The 21,622-nt window shown below is 60.3% G+C and overlaps 1 protein-coding gene across 1 annotated transcript in view; it reads right to left on the reverse strand.

The window, feature by feature from the left end:
- Positions 1-1,747: 1,747 nt before the first annotated feature.
- Positions 1,748-21,622, reverse strand: part of LOC127587171 (histone-lysine N-methyltransferase 2B-like) — a 77,996-nt gene continuing 58,121 nt past the window's right edge. Inside the window, exons 27-42 of the mRNA XM_052045364.1 lie at positions 20,137-20,215; positions 19,332-19,486; positions 16,621-16,812; positions 14,441-14,944; positions 13,882-14,408; positions 13,518-13,757; positions 12,819-13,417; positions 11,086-11,169; positions 10,049-10,164; positions 9,462-9,689; positions 8,841-8,915; positions 8,179-8,353; positions 6,859-6,966; positions 5,841-5,924; positions 5,222-5,351; positions 1,748-3,324 (exon numbers count right to left, since the gene is read on the reverse strand). Of these exons, the coding sequence (XP_051901324.1) occupies positions 3,049-3,324; positions 5,222-5,351; positions 5,841-5,924; positions 6,859-6,966; positions 8,179-8,353; positions 8,841-8,915; positions 9,462-9,689; positions 10,049-10,164; positions 11,086-11,169; positions 12,819-13,417; positions 13,518-13,757; positions 13,882-14,408; positions 14,441-14,944; positions 16,621-16,812; positions 19,332-19,486; positions 20,137-20,215 (3,572 nt within the window). The 3' untranslated portion in view covers positions 1,748-3,048. The remainder of the gene's footprint in view (positions 3,325-5,221; positions 5,352-5,840; positions 5,925-6,858; positions 6,967-8,178; positions 8,354-8,840; positions 8,916-9,461; positions 9,690-10,048; positions 10,165-11,085; positions 11,170-12,818; positions 13,418-13,517; positions 13,758-13,881; positions 14,409-14,440; positions 14,945-16,620; positions 16,813-19,331; positions 19,487-20,136; positions 20,216-21,622) is intronic.

Genomic DNA, 21,622 nt, shown 5'->3' on the forward strand with positions numbered 1-21,622 from the left:
AGTCACAACACTGAAGTATCATCCGGACGGGCACGAAGGGCCAAGGCGGGGAGAAGGGGACTGACTTGGGTGCTGGGAAGTGGGACTGCTTGAGAAGGGTCAGCAGGGACACAATGGGCCTATTTCTGTTGGGGAAGCAGGCCAAGGAATGGCAAACGGAGTTTAAAATCAGGTAAGCAGGAGGCGTCGAATTTTGGGAAGAGAGGGTAGGAATTTCCTGGTGAATGGTTGGGCCCTGGGGAGTGTAGTGTTCCATGTCATCTCTCCTTCCACACGACATAGACCTTCAGGGATCTCTGCGTTAGGGAGACCACATTTGGAGTCCTGTGGACACTATCAGTGTCTTATTGAAGGATGTTTATGTGTTGGGAGCAGTTCAGAGCAGCTTCATTGGACTGATCCCTGGAAAGTCCATGTAGACAACAAATACCACCCTCCCCTGGACGGTCAAAGCCCTGAGACGCAATTTCCCACGCACAAGGCCACACTGACTGCCCCTGGTGGAGATGTTTGGAGATGAACCTAATCAGACCTTGCCTTTCCAAATGCAGATATATCCTGACGTTCCCCACCACCGACGTTGGACTCAACGGTCTGTAGTTCCCTGGCTTGTCCCTTTAAATAAAGGCACAATGTTAGCCACCCTCCAGTACCTCAACCCAAGGAAGATCCAAACATCTCCACCAGGGACCCCATCATCTTCTCCCTGGCTACCCACAACATCCGAGGATACACTTGGTCAGGCCCTGGGGATTTATCCACCTTTGTACACCTCCTCTTTTCCTAATCCCCATGTTTCAGGACATTTCTGCCCTCTTCCCCGAATTCCTTGGATGCCATGACCTTCACCTAGGAACAGACGAGAAGTATTCACTTAAGACTGCGGCCATCTCCAGTGATGACACAAGTTGGCGACTGCACTGATCCTTAGGGGAACCTATCCACCCCGCCACCCCAGTTACCCCTTCTCTGATTGGGGGGGGGGGGGGAAGAAAGGGAGTGAGGGGATGGGGGTGGACGGGAGACCGAACGGAGACACAGGAGAGGGAGGGACGGGGGGGCGCGGGAGGAAGAGACGGGGGGGGGGGGGAGTGGGAGATACAGTGCAAGTGCGAGTGTACGACAGGGATAAGCAACAGCCACTCCCAGACCATACGCGAGACACGGTTGGGGTCCTGCACATCAGCGCGAGACTGCACGCTGATCAGATGCAGGGCAAGGGAGCCACTGGCACCTTTTGCTCCCAGCCTCTGGGGATCGCCTACCCCCAGCCCTCCTCCACACACACACACTCGAGGGGCCTGATTACTATGGCACCCTCCGGCCCCTCCACCGCTTCCCATGAGCCCCCTCCCTCCCCGTGACCCCCTCCCTCCCCTACACCCCTCCCCGTCTCTGTAACCCCCTCCCTCCCCTACACCTCTCGTCTCTGTGACCCCCTCCGGCTCTGACACCCCTCACCATCTCTGTAACCTCTCTCCCCTACACCCCTCTCCGTCTCTATGAACCCCCTCCAGCCCATACACCCTTCCCCGTCTCTGTCACCCCATCCGCCCCCTTCTGGTCTCCCCAACCCCTGCTCTCTGTGAGCAAGGCCTGGGGGGGGGTGGGGGTGGAGGGGTCAACGTGCCCCAGTACCCCCTGGTGTGACCAGGGGATGGGATTCGAGTGGAGCGCCGAGCTCCGGTGTCGGGAAACGCCGTGTGTTCCCAACGCCAGGCTCCCGGCGACATTCCCAGCAGCTTACGCCACAGAAGGGCGCTCCTGCCGGATCACAATTCGAATGACCACGATGTTACCTCATGTAACTCTGAACAACTTAACATCTTTATTAAGGAAACCATTTCTTAAATAAAAAAGTGCATAGAAAATAAGGGAGTTTTAGAAATATCTGTACACATATGTACAACTTAGGCTTTTTTTTACAGAAAGTTAGAGCAAGTTATTTTTCCCCGATTCTCAAACAAGAGGAAATGAGAGGTTTGGAACATGACTGAGGCAGCGGAGACCTCCGGTCCTGTCACGTATAGGGTTTGGTGCCCCGGGAGAGTGGCATTGACTGCCCACCTCGGGAGGGTTGGGAGTTTGGAGGGGGTGGTGGTGGTGACGTGCAGTCTTCCCGCACTCTGCGGGGCGGGGGTGGCTGTGGTGGTCTGGGCGAGAGCCCCCCCTCCCCCAAGGGAGGGAGCGTCAATGGCTGGGGGGGGGGGTGGGCGATGGATGGGGCAGTTCTCCCGATGCAGACTCTCGCCGCTGGTCACAAGGAGAGCGTCTTGTTCCCAATCCCCCATCCCAGACACTTAGGAGAGGGTGGGTGTGTGGGGGAGGGGCGCAGAGAGAGAGAGCGGGGAGGGGCGCAGAGAGAGAGAGCGGGGAGGGGCGCAGAGAGAGAGAGAGCGGGGAGGGGCGCAGAGAGAGAGAGAGCGGGGAGGGGCGCAGAGAGAGAGAGAGCGGGGAGGGGCGCAGAGAGAGAGAGAGCGGGGAGGGGCGCAGAGAGAGAGAGCGGGGAGGGGCGCAGAGAGAGAGAGCGGGGAGGGGCGCAGAGAGAGAGAGCGGGGAGGGGCGCAGAGAGAGAGGGTGGAAAGAGGGAGAGGAGAGAGAAGGGGAAAGCAGAGGGGTAGAGGGGGAGACGAGGGAGGGAGGGGGAAGAGGTGAAGGGGAAGAGCAGAGGGATAGAGGGGGAGAGGAGGGAGGGGAGGGGACTGTTAGGATCCAGCCTGCAACCATTGCTGTGCCCTCCCCTCCCCCATCTCATCACCTCCACCCACAACGGCTTCGGACTGGGGTGGGGGGGGGAGACAGACCCAGAGCCGGCGGAAGGAGGGGGAATCACCCCCACTTGCCGTGGAGGTCGGAAAAGGAAGATGCCAAACATCCGAGGGGTGGGGGCTGGGGGGAGGGGGGGGGGACGGACACAAAACCCTGGGCGAGGTGGGGCACATGGGCATCATGGGGAACCGGCGCTCCCTCTGCACCTCACGCGGACGCCCTCCGAGGTGGTGGGGTGGTCCGGCCGGGGAAGCACCCCCCCCCCCCCCTCCCCTCCCCTCAGTTGAGGAAGCGTCGGCACTTGCGGGCTCCGCAGTTGCAGGGCAGTTTGTTGCTGGCGTCCTCGATGGGGAACTTGTAGTCGTAGGTGAGCTCCTCGCCCTGGTAGATGCGGCGCATGGCGAAGATCACGATGTGTTTCTGGCCCTCCACGTTGATGACCCGCGAGTAGCAGTTGGGCTCGCAGGAGTGGTTGATGAAGCGGGCAGCGTTGCCGTGCATGGTGGCGTCCACCACCTCGAAATCGTCGATGCGGAACATGTAACAGCCGATCCCCTGTGGGTGGGGGGAGAGAGGCAGAGATCGAGGGGGGGGAGAGAGGCAGAGATCGAGGGGGGGGAGAGAGGCAGAGATCGAAGGGGGGGAGAGAGGCAGAGATCGGGGGGGGGAGAGAGGCAGAGATCGGGGGGGGGAGAGAGGCAGAGATCGGGGGGGGAGAGAGGCAGAGATCGGGGGGGGAGAGAGGCAGAGATCGAGGGGGGGGGAGAGAGGCACAGATCGAGGGGGGGGGAGAGAGGCACAGATCGAGGGGGGGGGAGAGAGGCACAGATCGAGGGGGGGGAGAGAGGCAAGATCGGGGGGGGGAGAGAGGCACAGATCGAGGGGGGGGGAGAGAGGCACAGATCGAGGGGGGGGGAGAGAGGCACAGATCGAGGGGGGGGGAGAGAGGCACAGATCGAGGGGGGGGGAGAGAGGCACAGATCGAGGGGGGGGAGAGAGGCACAGATCGAGGGGGGGGGAGAGAGGCACAGATCGAGGGGGGGGAGAGAGGCACAGAGATCGAGGAGGGGGGAGAGGCACAGAGATCGAGGAGGGGGGAGAGGCACAGAGATCGAGGAGGGGGGAGAGGCACAGAGATCGAGGAGGGGGGAGAGGCACAGAGATCGAGGAGGGGGGAGAGGCACAGAGATCGAGGAGGGGGGAGAGGCACAGAGATCGAGGAGGGGGGAGAGGCACAGAGATCGAGGAGGGGGGAGAGGCACAGAGATCGAGGAGGGGGGAGAGGCACAGAGATCGAGGAGGGGGGAGAGGCACAGAGATCGAGGAGGGGGGAGAGGCACAGAGATCGAGGAGGGGGGAGAGGCACAGAGATCGAGGGGGGGAGAGGCACAGAGATCGAGGGGGGGGAGAGGCACAGAGATCGAGGGGGGGGAGAGGCACAGAGATCGGGGGGGGGAGAGGCACAGAGATCGAGGGGGGGAGAGGCACATTGGAGGGGAGCAAGAGAGACATAGAGGCAGAGAGAGAGAGAATGAGATGCAGGATTCAGAGAAAACAGGGACTGAACTGTTCCAAGGTCCCAGCACCCTCCTGCTCCCCCATCCACATCATCCCCACAAACCCCTCCCCCCTCGCTGTGGGAGCAGGGTCCACGTCCCCCCTCACTCACATGGGAGGGGAGGAAGCCCGCCCAGAGCTGTGCCTGGGAAACATCAGTGACAGGCCTCGATCAGCAGCCCCGGGCTCTGGTCTCCCCACACGGGGAACGTCACCTCTGCCATTCCACAGGTCAACCCGCTGACCATCCCTTTTCTTCTGGGGGTCTGGGACGTGTTGGCAAACTGGATACAGAACTCAGTGGTAGGCAGCAGAGGGCAGTGGTGGAGAATGCCTTTCCGACTGGAGGTCTCCAACCAGTGGTGTACCACAGGGATCAGTGCAGGGATACAGAGACTGGAACTGTGCACGGTGCTCCCGGTGTGGGTCTGACCCAGGGATACGGAGACCGGAACTGTGCACGGTGCTCCCGGTGTGGGTCTGACCCAGGGATACGGAGACCGGAACTGTGCACGGTGCTCCCGGTGTGGGTCTGACCCAAGGATACGGAGACCGGGAACTGTGCAGTGCTCCCAGTGTGGGTCTGACCCAGGGATATGGAGACCGGAACTGTGCACGGTGCTCCCGGTGTGGGTCTGACCCAGGGACACGGAGACCGGGAACCGTGCACGGTGCTCCCGGTGTGGGTCTGACCCAGGGACACGGAGACCGGGAACCGTGCACGGTGCTCCCGGTGTGGGTCTGACCCAGGGATACGGAGACCGGAACTGTGCAGCGTTCCCACTGCTGTCAGACGCTTGCTGACCTTTCGATCCCCGCTCGTGCGCTGAAGAACCATCCCAAGCACCATCACTGACCGGGACCCCGGACACACCGCACGCTCAGAGTCGGTTACCTTACTGTCGTAGTACTTCTCCCGCTTGTCCGTTAACACAGATCGAATGACGATTCCGGAATATTCTATCACCATCTCGCCGGCGTCAATGTTCCTCTTACAGAACAGACCCCGGCCGTGAATTGCAGACCTGTGGAAGGGGGGGGGGGGGGGGGGGGGGAGTGTGTGTGTGTGTGTGTGGAGTGAAAGGGGGTGGGGGGAGAGGAGGGCAGAAGTGGGAGAGGAGGGCAGAAGTGGGAGGGGGGAAAAGGGGAAGGAAGGGGGGGAAGGGGGAGGTGTAGGGGAAGTGGGGCGGGAAGGGGGGACAGTGTAGGGGAGAGGAGGGGGCCAGGGGGAAATGGAGGCATGGGAAAAGATTAGCAGTGGGGGGAGGAGCAGGGGGTTGGGGGGACATGGGGCAGGAACGGGGAGGAGGGGAGTGTGGGGGGTGTGAGGGGCAGAGGGAGAGTAAGCAGAGGAAAGAGCAGAGTGAGACAGTTAGCAGACTGCGGACAGATCAGGAGCACACAGCCGTTCAGCAGAGGGTCCGTCCCGCCGTGTGCGTCTGACGGCAATGGAGGGGTCGGGGCGGGGGGGGGAAGGGGGGTGGGGGAGACACGGCCACGTCCCAGTCACTCACCTGTAGACGCCCACGGCTTCTTTGGAGGTCTTCTTTAAGTGCCTGAACCTCATGGCCATCGGCAGATCCATGCTGGTCGCTCGCCTGTGGGTACCAAGCAGGAACACTTGAGTCTCTCTGTCCCCCGGCACGCAGTCGGTCTATCCCTGGCAACAACCCCCACCCCCACCCACAGCCCTGCTTGCTGGGGGGGCTGGTGGTGGTCACTGTGGAGCTCTCTCTCCCCTACACCTGCCAGCTCTCTCCAAACTCTCCCTTCTCCCCAAGTGACAGTTGCCTCACTGTGTCCGGGACCCCTTATATGTCCGCTCACAGACTGCGTATAAATCCATCAACATCCCTCCCCGTCTCCATCTCTGTGACCCCCTCTGGCCCCTACACATCTACCCATGACCCCCTCCAGCCCCTACACCCCTCCCCGTCTCCGTGACCCCCTCCCTCCCCTACACCCCTCCCCGTCTCTGTGACCCCCCTCGGGCCCTACACCCCTCCCCGTCTCCGTGACCACCCCCCCGGCCCCTACACCCCTCCCCGTCTCCATGACAACCCCCCCGGCCCCTACACCCCTCCCCGTCTCCGTGACCACCCCCCCCACCGTCTCCGTGACAACCCCCCCCCCACCCCTACACCCCTCCCCGTCTCCGTGACCCCCCCCCCCTCCAGCCCCTACACCCCTCCCCGTCTCCGTGACCACCCCCCCGGCCCCTACACCCCTCCCCGTCTCCATGACAACCCCCCCGGCCCCTACACCCCTCCCCGTCTCCGTGACCACCCCCCCCCACCGTCTCCGTGACAACCCCCCCCCCACCCCTACACCCCTCCCCGTCTCCGTGACCCCCCCCCTCCAGCCCCTACACTTCTCCCCGTCTCCGTGACCCCCTCAGGAGTTTGAGGCAGGGCAGGAGAGTAACACTACCAGTGCGGGACCACTAGTCACACAGGGAAGGGGGTTGGCGCTGTGTGAGATCCCCGCTGCTCCGATCGACCACGGGCAGTGCGCGCCGTCGCCCTGATGTACCTTGCCGATTTCAAGTGAACCTCATCCTCCTCCTCGTCCATCAATCCGTACTCCGGCAGCTTCCGGTGCCGGGATGCCAGGAAATTGAACATGTCAAAGGTCGACTTCCTGAGAAGTGGAAGCAAGAGGAAGGGATCGGAATAGAGCAGTGATCGTCAGAATGTGTGGGGGGGGGGGGCTGCGGGGAGGAGATGCAGACACCGTCCCGTCACTCTGTTGGGGCGGGGAGTCGCAGACACGGACCCTGTCCTGTAACCATGTGGGGGAAAATCGCAGACACAGACCCCGTCCCGTCACCATGTTGGGGGTGTCGCTGACATGGAGCACGTCCCGTCACTGTGTGGGGGGGGGGGAAAAAAATCGCAGACACAGACCCCGTCCTGTCACAGTGGGGGGGCAAGTGTAAGAGTCGCAGACACAGACCCCGTCCCGTCACCACGTTGGGGGTGTCGCTGACATGGACCACATCCCATCACTGTGTGGGGGGGGGAAAAAAAAATCGCAGACACACACCCCGTCCCATCACCGTGTGGGGGGGGGGGGGGGGGAAAAAAAAAAATCGCAGACACACACCCCGTCCCGTCACCGTGTGGGGAAATCGCAGACACACACCCCGTCCCGTCACCGTGTGGGGAAATCGCAGACACACACCCCGTCCCGTCACCGTGTGGGGAAATCGCAGACACACACCCCGTCCCGTCACCGTGTGGGGAAATCGCAGACACACACCCCGTCCCGTCACCGTGTGGGGAAATCGCAGACACACACCCCGTCCCGTCACCGTGTGGGGAAATCGCAGACACACACCCCGTCCCGTCACCGTGTGGGGAAATCGCAGACACACACCCCGTCCCGTCACCGTGTGGGGAAATCGCAGACACACACCCCGTCCCGTCACCGTGTGGGGAAATCGCAGACACACACCCCGTCCCGTCACCGTGTGGGAAATCGCAGACACACACCCCGTCCCGTCACCGTGTGGGGAAATCGCAGACACACACCCCGTCCCGTCACCGTGTGGGGAAATCGCAGACACACACCCCGTCCCGTCACCGTGTGGGGAAATCGCAGACACACACCCCGTCCCGTCACCGTGTGGGGAAATCGCAGACACACACCCCGTCCCGTCACCGTGTGGGGAAATCGCAGACACACACCCCGTCCCGTCACCGTGTGGGGAAATCGCAGACACAGACCCCGTCCCGTCACCGTGTGGGGAAATCGCAGACACAGACCCCGTCCCGTCACCGTGTGGGGAAATCGCAGACACAGACCCTGTCCCGTGCCCTCCAACGCCCCCCAAACCCCCGACCCCCGTACCTGGAGCCGACCTCCGCCCTGACGCAGCCGTGGGGGTTGAGGGGGAGCTCGTCCACGTCGGCGTGCTTGTGGAAGCGGAACTTGTACTTGCGGCAGTTCTTGGCCCCGAGCAGCTGCTCCACAAGGAAGAGCACCGCATCGTGGGTCAGACCCAGGCACCGGACGCCGCTCATACCTGCAACACAGCACGGCAGCCCCAGTGAGGTGGGGGGAGATGGAGGGACATCGAGAGGAGTTGAGGGTCACGTCAGCACCTTGACTTCCTCCACACCAGTGTCTGTGGGAGGGCGCGAGGGGGCATAACTGCGCGAGAGAGGGCGCACAACTGTGTGTATAACTCTGTGCGCGAGCGTCTGTCTGTGTGTGCGCGAGCGTCTGTCTGTGTGTGCGCGCGTCTGTCTGTGTACGCGCATGTATCTGCATGGGTCCCATCCCGCAATAAGGGTCTGCATCTGTGTGCTTGTTGGCGTGTCTGGCTTGTCACTGAACACTTAAACTTCTACAGATGTGCTGTTGGAAGTGTCCTGAACGGCTGCGTCACGGTCTGGGATGGCGACTCGAATGTGCAGGGACAGGCTGAGGGAGTGGGCGCCTGGCTGCACTGGGAGGGGGCAGGGGGAGGGAGAGGGTCCAAGGTTACAGGGACGACAGTGTCCACTCACCTGCGAAGGAGATCTGCTTGAGGCGAGTGCTGGCCCGAGCTTCCAAAACCTTGTCCAGCACGGCTTTCCACGCCACTGTACAAGGGGAGGGCAGAAACATGGTGTGGGTGCACAGGAGGCAGGAGGCACACACAGTGCACAGACAGATATACACACACACACAGGGGGTACAAACAGATGCATGAACACACGCACACACACAGGGGGTACAAACAGATGCATGAACACACACACACACACACACACAGAGGGGGTACAAAGAGATGCATGAACACACACACACACACACAGACGGGGTACAATTGGGGACGGGATAGGTGGGCGGGGATCCAGGGAGGGTGAACAGGAGGGAAGATTGGGAGAGAAAGGAACATTTCAATCGAGTTTTTCCAATCGCAGTTTGAAAGCAAGGGATGCAAGATACCAAATCTAGGCACCTCCCCTCCCTCCTCACTGCCCCCTCCCACAGCGCGGCACTCCCTCCTCGCTGCCGCTCCTCCCTGGATTCGTGGGGTGTCCCCAACCCCAGCTGACGGAGGAGCACAGAGACAGGCCGTTCGGCCCATCAAGTCCGTGCTGACGGTCAGGTAGCCGCCTGCGCCGATCCCACCAAGCGCTCACCGTCAATGCTGTCCGCCGACACCGCAAACCCGTCGTCGCTGGTGATCTCGAACCGCAGGTGCGGCCCATGTTTGCGCTGCGGCTCCGTCTCCTGCCAGTTCTCCTTGTCCTTCTCCTCGTCCTCGTCCTCCTCCTCATCTTCCTCCTCCTCGTCCTCGTCCTCCTCGTCCTCGTCCTCCTCGTGATGATATGAGGGCAGAGAGTCCTCGTCCGAGCTTAGCTCGGCAGCTGGGAAGAGGAGGGCAGGGATGTGAGGGGAGGAAGCAGCGGTCGCTCGTGGGGCAAGGAGGGGCTCACAGGAGACGGAGGGGAGGGGAGGGGGGCTCACAGGAGACGGAGGGGAGGGGAGGGGGGCTCACAGGAGACGGAGGGGAGGGGAGGGGGGCTCACAGGAGACGGAGGGGAGGGGAGGGGGGCTCACAGGAGACGGAGGGGAGGGGAGGGGGGCTCACAGGAGACGGAGGGGAGGGGAGGGGGGCTCACAGGAGACGGAGGGGAGGGGAGGGGGGCTCACAGGAGACGGAGGGGAGGGGAGGGGGGCTCACAGGTAGGTCCCCTCCCTCCCTCCCCACCCACATCAGGCTGACCTGTGGCCCGCGTCCAGTCCCGGGGCAGACTGCGGCGGTTGCTGTGGCGACTGGTGACGTCCCGCATGGCCGACGATTCATACAGGCGGACGGACTGCTCCTGGCCCTGCTGCGGCCTGGGGAGGGAGAGGGAGAGGGTGTGAGGGCACTGCATTCAGTGGGGAGGCCCCCCCACCCCCAACCCAACCGCACACCGCAGTTGCTCCCGAGATGCTCGACACCGTCTGGGACAGAGCAGCCCATTCGTTCGACCCCCACCCCATCCTCCCACCCCTCATCCCCCCTCCCTCACCCCACCAGCCCCACAGTGTGCACTCTCTACAGAACGCGGTCACTCGCCCGGGCTACTCCGACAGCACCTCCCAAACCCCCCCCCCCCCTCTCCCCCACAAGGGGCAGGGGAGCACCACCGCCCACAGGACTTCCCCCCCGACTCGCGAATCTGTCACCATGACTGGGGTCTAAGTCCCCTCTCCTGATTTCTAGAAAAGTGGAGGTGGTCGAGGGGGAGCAGTTTATAAAGCCACAAGAGGCATAGATAAGTGGACGGGCAGAGTCTTCTCCCCAGGGTAGGGGGAGTCTAAAACTCAAGGGCGCAGGGGAAAGATCTAAAGGGGTCCCAAGGGGCAACTTCTTCACCCAGAGGGTGGTCCGTACGTGGAACGAGCTGCCAGAGGAAGTGGGTGAGGCAGGTACATTAACAACACTTGGACAGGTCCGTGGATGGGAAAGGTTCAGAGGGATACGGGCCAAACGCAGGCACATGGGACTGGCTTAGATGGGAATCTTGGCCGGCAGGGACTAGTTGGGCCAAAAGGCCTGTCTCCCTGCTGTGTCACAGATGAAGGGTGTCGACCCGGATCTGTGAAACTTGCCCCATGGGACTGCCTTCCCCTCAGCGTTTTAAAGAGGAGGCTCAACCTCCCCCCCATCTCCCCCCCCCATACACCAAGGGGCCACTAGAGTATCAGATAGGAAGGGGTGCAAAATCAGGGGAAAGAACAAAGTAAACACCCAAAAAAAAAATAGATACGTACGAGTTTCCAGAGTGCAAATCTTCAACACGATCCAGGTCCAAGGTGGCTCTGATGGTTGGTGTTTTGATCCGTACACGGCCATTCCTGTGGGGGCGGTAACATTTTAGGATCACTGCTCAGCGCTCTCGGATCCCCAATAGCACTGCTCGTTTCCCTGACTGGGAGGCCTCTTTACCACACATACACAGATTTGCACTCCCTTCTGTTCAGATCCCAACTGAGTACAGGTACATGGTCCCCTGAAAGTGGCGTCACAGGTAGACAAATGGGGTGGAGAAGGCGTTTGGTATGCTGGCCAGGGCAGAGCACAGGAGTTGGGGCTTCACGTTGAAATTGTACAAGACATTGCTGAGGCCACATATGGAATATTGTGTTCAGTTCTGGTCGCCCTGCCGTAGGGAAGATGCTGTTAAGCTGAAAAGAGGGAGATTTACAAGGATGTTGCCGGGACTGAGATATATTGGGCAGGTTGGGACTTTATTCATTGGAGCATGAGGGGTGACCTTATAGAGGTGTATAAAATCACGAGGGGCATCGATAGGGTGAATGTGCACAGTCTTTTCCCCCCAAGGTTGGGGAATCAAGAACTAGAGGGCACAGGTTTAGGGTGAGAGGGGGAGAGATTTAAATAGGAACCTGAGGGGCAACTTCTTCACCCAGAGGGTGGTCCATATGTGGAACGAGCTGCCAGAGGAAGTGAGTGAGGCAGGTACATTAACAACATTTAAAAGGCACCTGGACAGGTCCATGGATGGGAAAGGTTTAAGAGGGATATGGGCCAAATGCCAGTAAGTGGGAATCTTGGCTGGCATGACCTAGTTGGGCCAAAGGGCCTGTTTCCGTGCTGTGCGCCTCTCTGACCCCTATAAGCCCCCGAGGACTGGAGACCCCATGCGCTGGTCAACCGCAGCGGGGGGGCATCCGGGACGCCATCGATCCCGGGCCGGGATGACCGAGGGGAGGGAGTCAAGACACGGGTAGGGATAGAAGAGATCTCCGAGGGGAAACTGGAGCAGCCAAGCGGGGGGGGGGGGGGGGGGGGGGAGTAAAGCAGGTTAAGGGGAGATTTAATGGAGGCATTTTTCCCAGGGGGAGGAAGGGGGCTAGTCCTGGCTAAATGGGCTCAGTATAGAGTAGTACCAAGTGATCAAGGTCCCTCATCCTGTCACATCCAAGGACAGGAGCCCCCTGCCCCACCCGTCCATTCAGCCCATCCCTCCCATACTAGCCCTGCAAACGCTCTCTCCAGTGGGCCACCCCAGGGATCCCTCAGACCTCCAGAAATGGTGGGCGGTGATTCCCATCTCGCCCTCCAGCACTCCCCATCCCGGGAACTTCCCCGGGAAAAACGTTCCCGAAACAATTCCACCCCCCCAGCACCCCTCCCCACTCTGGATGGGTCCACACCAGGAGCACCGTGCACAGTACTGGCCCCTCGGGGGGGCGGGGGGGGGTGTGTGAGATACATCCTAAATGGTGGTATTGTCTTAGAACAACACTGCGGCACAGCAGGCAGAACCGCTGGTTCACAGCTCTGGTGGCCCAGGTTCGATCCCGACCTCCGGAGGGATTGGGGGGGGGGGGGGGGTGGTGAGGAGGGAGGAGGGAAGCACGACCCAGACTGCTCTGTGAGGGAGGGCCACTTGCAGAACACCCACTACCCTCCCTACACCCCCCCCACCCCGCCGACAAACCCCCCCCCCCAACCAATACAGAACCCCTGAGGTACTCACCCCAAGGAGGCCGGGGCCACTGCCCTGGGAGCCTCATCCGAGACACTGCCGCGATCGGCCATGATGGGCCAGGGGTGCGAGGTCTTCTGCCTCTTGGGCGGCCCCCTGTCAGGCGGGGGCAGGGCGTGCTTGAGGGGCGCAGGGGAGGGGGCGGGCTGCCGCAAAAGGGGCCGGGAGACAGGACCCTGGGGCATGGGGACCAGGCAGGCCAGGGGCTGGGGTGGAGGCTGCTGCTGCTTGCCCTGGGCCCCGAGCAGGAGGTTCCCCACCGGACCCCCGCACTCCCGGGAGAGGAAGTGGGAGCCCCCGAGGCCAAGGGGAGTGCCGGCCAACACCGGTCCGGGCTGGACGGACACCACGTTGAGGATGGATGCCCCCCCCAGCGACAGGGAGGGGAGTTCCGGCCTCAGGACGGCCAGGGGTCCCGGGGGCGCCACCAGCACAGTCCCGTAGCCCTGCTGGGGGGCCGGGGCGTGGTTGAGGTAGAGCAACTCAGGCCTGGGCAGCTGGAGGAGGGGCACCTGCAGGGCGGGGGGCTTCCCGGGGGCCAGGGCCGCAGGCTTGGTCTGGGGGGGATGGACTTCAGTCCCTCTCGGTTCCTGGCGGGGGGGCGAGGAGGAGGACGGGGGAGGGGGCGGCCGAGCCCCCCCGCTCGCCCAGTGGGAGGAGGAGACCCTCGCCGGGTGCAGAGACGCAGACCCGCTGGATGCGGGGGGGCTCAGGGAAGCGGGGCTCGGCTCCCGCCGGCGCCTCGGGGAGGGGCGGGTAGGCCTCGCAGGGGGGGCTCGGGGAGCCAAGATGGAGGGCGCCGGGGTCCGGAGGTGGAGGGGGAGGAGGCGGGGGCGGTGGATGAGGCGGAGGAAGGACGGAGGTGTTCTTGAGGACAAAGTCCATGATCTCTGAGGGCAGGATGTTGCTGAGCTCGTCCTCCGCCTCTCCCTTGCCCGGGGAGGGGAGCTGGGGGTCTTCGCTACTTCCAGCCTCGTCTTCTCCTCCTCCTCCAGCCTCCTCTTCTCCTCCCTCCTCCTCCTCCTCCTCCTCCTCGGGAGCTCCCCTCCCCGGCCGTGTGGCCGGCTCGCAGTCGGCCGAGTCGTCCACGCCGTCCAGCTGGTCGATGCGGGGGACCTCCCGTCCAGGGCGAAGCAACTCGGACGCCAGCTGCTCCATCACCTCCTCGGTCACCACCGTGCGGGCGAAGTTTGTAGTATTGGTCCAGGTCGTCGCTGGAGCTGTTGGCCGCCTCCTCGTCGTCATCCTCCTCCTCATCCTCGTCCTCCTCCTCGTCCTCCAGCTTGCCCCCGCCCTCACCCACCACGATCTGCGCCGCCAGGTGCAGCGGGTGGTCCCGGAAAGGGGCGGCGGCCAGCACCTGCTCGCCCTTGGCCAGTGCCGAGACGAGGTCCACGTCAAGGGCATCGAAGGCGGGGTCCTCCTCGTCCTCCAGGAGGGAGGGTGGCGGGCTGACCTCCTCCCCCTCGCCACCCCTCTCCTCCTCCTCCTCCTCTCCGCCGCGGGCCAGCTGCGAGGCCAGGAGCTCGACGGCGGAGGAGAGCGGGCAGGGGAGGGGAGGGGGTGGCGGGGGGAACCTTCCTAGCCCAGGGTCCCAGCTCAGGGGTCTCGGCCCCCCCGCGGCCCGAACTGTCCGTAAGGTCTCCAGGATCCTGGGCTCGCTGGCGGGCCGCTGGACGCCGGACCTCCTGTCCGCTCCCCCCCTCCTCCTCCTCCTCTCCCTCTTCGTCCTCCTCTTCCTCCTCCTCCAGACCGTTTGCTCTGCAGGGGGAGGTCAGAGGCCGGGGAAGGAGACGGGGTCCGGCGGCGGCTCCCTCCCGGGCTCCTGAGCTCGGCGTGGGGCCGAGAGGAAGAGGACGTGGAGGAGACAGCGACCCCTGGCCTCTCTGCCGCCCCGCCGCCCAAGCGGTGAGGGAGCTGGGGGGCTTCCTTGGCAGCCCTGAAGGAGGGAGCCCTGCTGGCGGAGACAGTGGCCCGGGGGGGCGAAGTCACTTTCCCGCGAGGGGCGGAGTGGTGGGAGGCCAGGCCGTGCCTCCGGGGCACCAGCGAGCGGCGGCTGGGGGAGACGGCAGGGTCGCTGACGGTCAGAATGTGGTGGGAGACTGAGGCCGGACTTCCTGCAAGACACAAAAGAGGCAGGACCCGAGGATGAGCAGGCGAGAGACCACCAGAGAGATGGGAGCACAGCGGGGTGAGATTGGCCCATCCAGGCTGCCCCGCCATTCAAACAGGGGCTGATTTTCAACCCCATTCTCCCAGTAACCTTTCACGCTGCCCCCCCACCCCACCAACTGAAAACAAATCTCTGCCTTAAATACTGGAAAGTTTTAGGGAGGGATACACTGACATACAGGCACGGTGGTGTAGCAGTTAACGTAACACTATTACAGCACCAGCGACCCGGGTTCAATTCCCGCCGCTGTCTGTAAGGAGCTTGTGCGTTCTGCCCGTGTCTGCGTGGGTTTCCTCCTGCATTCCAAAGACATACGGGTTAGGAAGTTGTGGGCGTGCTATGTTGGTGCCGGAAGCGTGGCGACACTTGCGGGCTGTTCCCAGAACACTCGACGCAAAAGATGCATTTCACTGTGTGTTTCAATGTACCTGTGGCTAATAAAGTTATCTTATTAGGATGTGGAAGCTTTAGAGAGGGTGCAGAAAAGATTTACCAGGATGCTGCCTGGATCGGAAAGCATGTCTGATGAGGATAGGTTGAGTGAGCTAGGGCTTTTCTCTTTGGAGAGGAGGAGGATGAGAGGTGACTTGATAGAGGCGTACAAGATGATAAGAGGCATAGACTGAGTGGACAAGTCAGAGCTTTTTCCCCAGGGCGACAATGGCTAACACGAGGGAGCATAATTTTAAGGTGATTAGAGGAAGGTACAAGGGGGATGTCAGGGGTAAGTTTTTTTTTTATACAGAAAGTGGTGGGTGCATGGAACACACTGCCTGCAGAGGTTGTGGGGCACATACATTAGGGACATTTAAGACACTCTTAGATAGACACATGAATGACAGAGAAATAGAGGGCTGTGTGTGAGGGAAGGGTTAGATAGATCTTAGAGCAGGATAAAAAGTCGGCACATCGTGGGCCAAAGGGCCTGTACTATGCTGTAGTGTTCTACGTTCTGTCAGGAAGTGCTGGAAATATCCCTCACCAATTTTTACCGATGCACCACAGAAAGCATCCTATCTGGATGCATCCCGGCTCAGTACAGCAACTGCTCTGCCCGGGACCGCAAGAAACCGCAGAGAGTCACGGACACGGAACGGAAACCAGCCTCCCCTCTGCAGACTCCGTCTACACTTCCCGCTGCCTCGCGAAAGCAGCCGGCATAATCAAAGACCCCCTCCCACCCCAGACATCCTCTCTTCTCCCCCCCCCCCCACCAGCCTCCCATTGGGGCAGAAGGTACAAAAGCCTCAGAGTGTACCACCAGAGCTTTTACCCCTCCCTCCCCCACCCCCCGGGGCACGCTGGCGAGCTGCTGGTCTTAGCCGAGGACACCAGACCTCATCTTCCCCCTTCTCCAGGCTGTTGCTCTGCAGGGGGAGAGGAGGTATGGTACTGTTCTTTGTTCTAAAGCTCTCTAATCCTGGCAGCATCCTGGTGAACCTCTTCTGCAATAGGGCAACTGCACTCTTCCCGCAATGGTGGCAACCGCAACCTTGCTGCAACGGGGCGACCAGCAGTAGCACATCCGGCGAAGGAAGGTGCCTCAGTCGGACCGAATGTGGAGGGACTGGACTGGTGTAGATCGGTGCAACGCTCAGCACGGACCCGACGGGCACTTACCTGGACAGGGCAGGGGCCGAGAGCTCCCCGACGACCACCGGCTGGCCGCGCCGTAGCTTGGCACCTTGATGCGGCTGCAGGGCACGGGGCGGGGCGGGGGCAGGGGGCCGGCGCCCTGTCCAGGGAAGGGGCGCTCCGGCGAGCCCACCTGGGGACCACTCTTGGCCGCTGCTTCCGTCACCTCGCTGGTATCTGGGGGCGGGAGAGAAAAAGGTCAGGGGAGGGCGACCCCATGAAATCACGGAACCACGCGCATGGTGGGGAAGACCGGCACACAGCAAGATCCCGCTAGAAAGAAAAAAAAGCGCAGTGATTTGTGGACTTGCGTTGACCCGTCCATGCCAACCAAGATCCCCATCCACACCAGTCCCACATGCCTGCGTTTGGCCCATATCCCTCTAAACCTTTCCCGTCCGTGCACCCGTCCCAAGTGTCTTTTAAATATAGTGTGCCCCCTCAACCACGTTCCACACACCCACTGCCCTCGGTGTGTGGAAAAACCTGCCCCTTTTAAATCTTTCACCTCTCACCTTAAACCTGTGCCCTCGAGTTTTAGGCTCCCCAACCCCACAGAGAAAAGATGTGACCATCTGCCCTATCTACGCCCCTCGTGGTTTTATAAACCTCCATAAGGTCACCCCTCAGCCTCCTTCGCTCCAGGGAAAACAGCCCCGGACTGTCCGGCCTCTCCTTATAACTCAAGCCCTCCAGTCCCGGGAACGTCCCCATTAATCTTTCCTGCCCCCTCTCCAGCTCAGTGATGTCCTTCCTATAGCTGGGCGACCAGAACCGTGCACGGTACTCCAAGTGTGGTCTCACCAACGTCTTGTACAATGGCAACATTCCCCTCCCACTCTCTCTCCGTCCCAACACAGGGACTCGACCCGAAACGTCGACCACCCCTCTGCCTCCACAGATGCTGCCCGACCTGCTGAGCTCCTCCAGCTTAACGCTCCCGTGAATCTTTTCCGCACCCTCTTGAGCTCAAGCACGTCCTTCTTATAGTGTGGTGACCAGAACTACACGCTCCAGGCTCAAGGACAGCTTTGTTATAAGACTATTGAACGGTCCCCTAGTACAATAAGAGGGACTCTTGACCTCACAATCTACCTCGTTATGACCCTGCACCTTATTGCCTGTCTGCACTTTACCGAGGTACAGTGAAAAGGTCTTGCATACCGACCGTACAGGTCAATTCATTACACAGTGCAGTTACATTGAGTTAGTACAAGTGCATTAAGGTAGTACAGGTAAAAACAATAACAGTACAGAGTAAAGTGTCACAGCTACAGAGAAAGTGCAGTGCAATAAGGTGCAAGGTCACAACAAGGTAAATCATGACATCAGGGTCCATCTCATCGTATAAGAGAACCGTTCAATAGTCTTATCACAGTGGGGTAGAAGCTGTCCTTGAGCCTGGTGGTACGTGCCCTCAGGCTCCTGTATCTTCTACCCGATGGAAGAGGAGAGAAGAGAGAATGATCCGGGTGGGGTCTTTGATTATGCCGGCTGCTTCACCAAGGCAGCGAGAGGTAAAGACAGAGTCCAAGGAGGGGAGGCTGGTGTCCGTGACGCGCTGGGCTGTGTCTACTACCTTGCAAAAGCAGTCAAAATAATCAAAAGCACCCACCCAGGACATTCTCTCTTCTCCCCCCTCCCATTGGGCAGAAGATACAAAAGTCTGAAAGCACGTACCACCAGGCTCGAGGACAGCTCTGTTACAAGACTATTGAACAGTCCCCTAGTATGATAAGATGGACTCTTGACCTCACAATCTACCTTGTCGTGGCCCTTGCACCTTATTGTCTGCCTGCACTGCACTTTCTCTGTAACTGTGACACTTTATTCTACATTCTGTTATTGCTTTTCCCTTGTACTACCTCTACATACTGATGTTTCAAACAATGATACAGAATGAGGCCATTTGGCCCAACGAGTCTGCTCCGCCATTCAATCGTGGCCGATTTTTTATCAACCCCGTTCTCCTGCCCTCTTCCCGATCAAGACCCCATCAATCTCTGCCTTCAATACACCCAATGACTTGGCCTCCACAGCTGTCTGTGGCAACGAATTCCACAGACTGACTGCCCTCTGGCTGAAGAAATTCCTCCTCATCTCAGTTCTAAAGGGACATCCCTTTATCCTGAGGCTGTGCCCTCGGATTCTGGACTCTCCCACTGATGGGAACATCCTCTCCGTGTCCACTCCATCCAGGCCTTTCTGGGAGCTTTCACAATGAGATCCCCCCCCTCATCTGAACTCCAGGCCCAGAGACATCAAACACTCCTCACACGATAACCCTTTCATCCCCGGGATCGTTCTCATGAAGCTCCTCTGGACCCTCTCCAGGGCCAGCACACCTCTCCTCAGATACAGGGCCCAAAACTGCTCACGATATTCCAAATGTGGTCTGACCAATGTCTCATAAACCCTCAGCTTTTATATGCTAGTCCACTCCAAATGAACGCTAACATTCCAGTTGACCTTCCTCACCACTGACTCAACCTTGAGGGAATCCTGTACCGGGACTCCCAAGCCCCTTTGTACCTTCGATTTCTGAATTCGCTCCCCATTTAGAAAATAGTCTCCGTCTTTAGTCTTCCCACCACAGTGAATGACCGTACACTTCCCAGTGGCACTGGGCTGGGTTACACGGGAGGGGGAGGTTCGGATGGGGACCCTCTGCCCTCCCAGCGCTGCGCGGTGTCTACCTGCGGTGCTGGGACTGTGCACGATGGTGTGGTTGCCTCCGTCGTCCGTGCCGTTGATGTCGTTCTCCCAGGCCGGGGGATGGTACTCCACGATCTTGCACCGGTACACGCACCTCTTCCTGGCATCCGTCGTGCTCCAGTAAACCCTGGAGCACCTGGGCGCAGGGATTAAGGAGAGAGGGGGGGCATTAACCTCGAGGATAGGGGGTCAGCGAGCACAGGGACCCCGAGCTCCCGGAGACCGGCGCTCCCGCAGTGGTGGCCCTCCGACGTACCATTGGCGGTGCAGGCACGGTAGTGTAGTGGTTAGCGTAACACTATTACAGCGCCAGCGACCCGGGTTCGATTCCGGCCGCTGTCTGTAAGGAGTTTGTACGTTCTCACCATGTCTGCGTGGGTTTCCTCCGAGTTCTCCGGTTTCCTCCCACACTCCAAAGACGTACGGGTTAGGAAGTTGTGGGCGTGCTGTGTTGGCGCCGGAAGCGTGGCGACACTTGCAGGCTGCCCCCAGAACACTCTATGCAAAAGATGCATTTCACTGTGTGTTTCGATGTACGTGTGACTAATAAAGATATCTTATTTCAGTGGACCTCCCACAGAGCATGGGGGGGGGGGGGGGGTGGAACAGAGAGACAGAGCAACCTGCCCCCAGTGAGAGTAGCACCCTGGGGAGAGAGAGGAGGACCTGTCCCCCAGTGAGGGTCAACAGTTAAGGGCCGGAGAAAGAGCAGTGATCACTTCGGACGAAGAGCACAGCTACTCCAGCCCTTACGAGCAGACGGATCGGTATCAGTCGCACACTTACTGGTAACCCACAGGGAAGATGTGGCCCTCGCACTCCGACAGTTCCGTCAACACCCCCAAGTTGTTGATGGTCATCGAACCTGTGTGTGGGGGGGGAGAGAGAGAGAGAGAGAGAGAGAGGGTGGAGACCAGAAATGTCGACTCTGCTTCCTTCTCCGCAGACGCTGCCCGATCTGCTGAGTGTTTCTGGCACTCCGTGCTTTTGCTGAAGGACTTGACTAGCGTCCCTCACCCTCCCGTCTCTGACGTGGGAGGGATCGAGCAGCAAGGAGTCGAGGAGATTTTGCACTTTGGAAGGTCAAACTAGTCAAACCTGCACTATGAATGGGAGTGGAATGGAACTGAGGGACCGAGGAATACGAGGACAGTTTGGTGAAAGCGGCGTCGCAGGTAGACAGGGTGGTGAAGAAGGCATTTGGTACACTGGCCTTCATCGGTCAGAGCATTTGGTTAAAGGAGTTGGGACATTATGTTGCCATTGTATAAGTTATTGGTGAGGCCGCACTTGGAGCACTGTGCGCAGGTTTGGTCACCCTGTTATAGGAAAGACGTGGTTAAACTGGAAAGTGTGCAGAGAAGGTTTACAAGGACGTCACCAGGACTTGAGGGCCTGAGTTATCGGGAGAGGCTGGCCAGGCTGGGTCTTTATTCCTTGGGTGGGAGAATGGGGGGCCTTATAGGAGTGTGTCAAATTATGAGAGGCATAGATAAGTTGGACGGTAACAGTCTTTTTCCCAGGGTAGGGGAGTCCAAAACCAGGGGGCGTAGGTTTAGGGTGAGAGGGGAAAGATTTAAAAGGGACCTGAGGGGCAACTTTTTCACGCAGAGGGTGGTGAGTGTATGGAACGAGCTGCCAGAGGAAGTGGGTGAGGCAGGTACAACAGGATTATTTAAGCAGCACTTGGATAGGTACATGGAGGGTCGAACTCAGGAAATTGGGACTAGCTGGGTGAGCACCGTGGTCGGCACGGACTGGTTGGACCGAAGGGCCTGTATCCGTGCTGCGTTGATCTGTGACTAAGGACGACTGTTACAGGGTGAATGACTGAAATCAAAAGCAAACATGCATTGCCCCTCAGACTGCAACAGGAGAACCCGCACTCTGTCTGTAACTAGGTGACCGTTTCGCAGGACGCCCGCACTCCGTCTGCAACCACGACCTGCGTCTCCCCGTTGCCGGTCACTTCAACTCCCCCTCCCACACTATCACTGATACGTCAGTCCTCGGCCTCCTCCACTGCCGGGAGAATTCCAAGCGCAGACTGGAGGAACAGCTCCTCATTTTCCTTCTTGGAACCTTGCAGCCTAACGGGATGAACATTGAATTCTCCCACTTTAAGTAATCCCCATCCCACCCCCCTTCCCACAACACCCCCCCAACGTGCTTCCCTTTCCTAGCCTCATACTTTTTTCTCCCTCTCTCTCCTTACCTTTCACCCGTCCCCTGGTGGATCTGCTCTCCCCTCCTCCCCCGCACCTGCCCATCA

Source organism: Pristis pectinata, chromosome 39 (genome assembly GCF_009764475.1).
Source record: "Pristis pectinata isolate sPriPec2 chromosome 39, sPriPec2.1.pri, whole genome shotgun sequence".
Classification (NCBI taxonomy): domain Eukaryota; kingdom Metazoa; phylum Chordata; class Chondrichthyes; order Rhinopristiformes; family Pristidae; genus Pristis; species Pristis pectinata.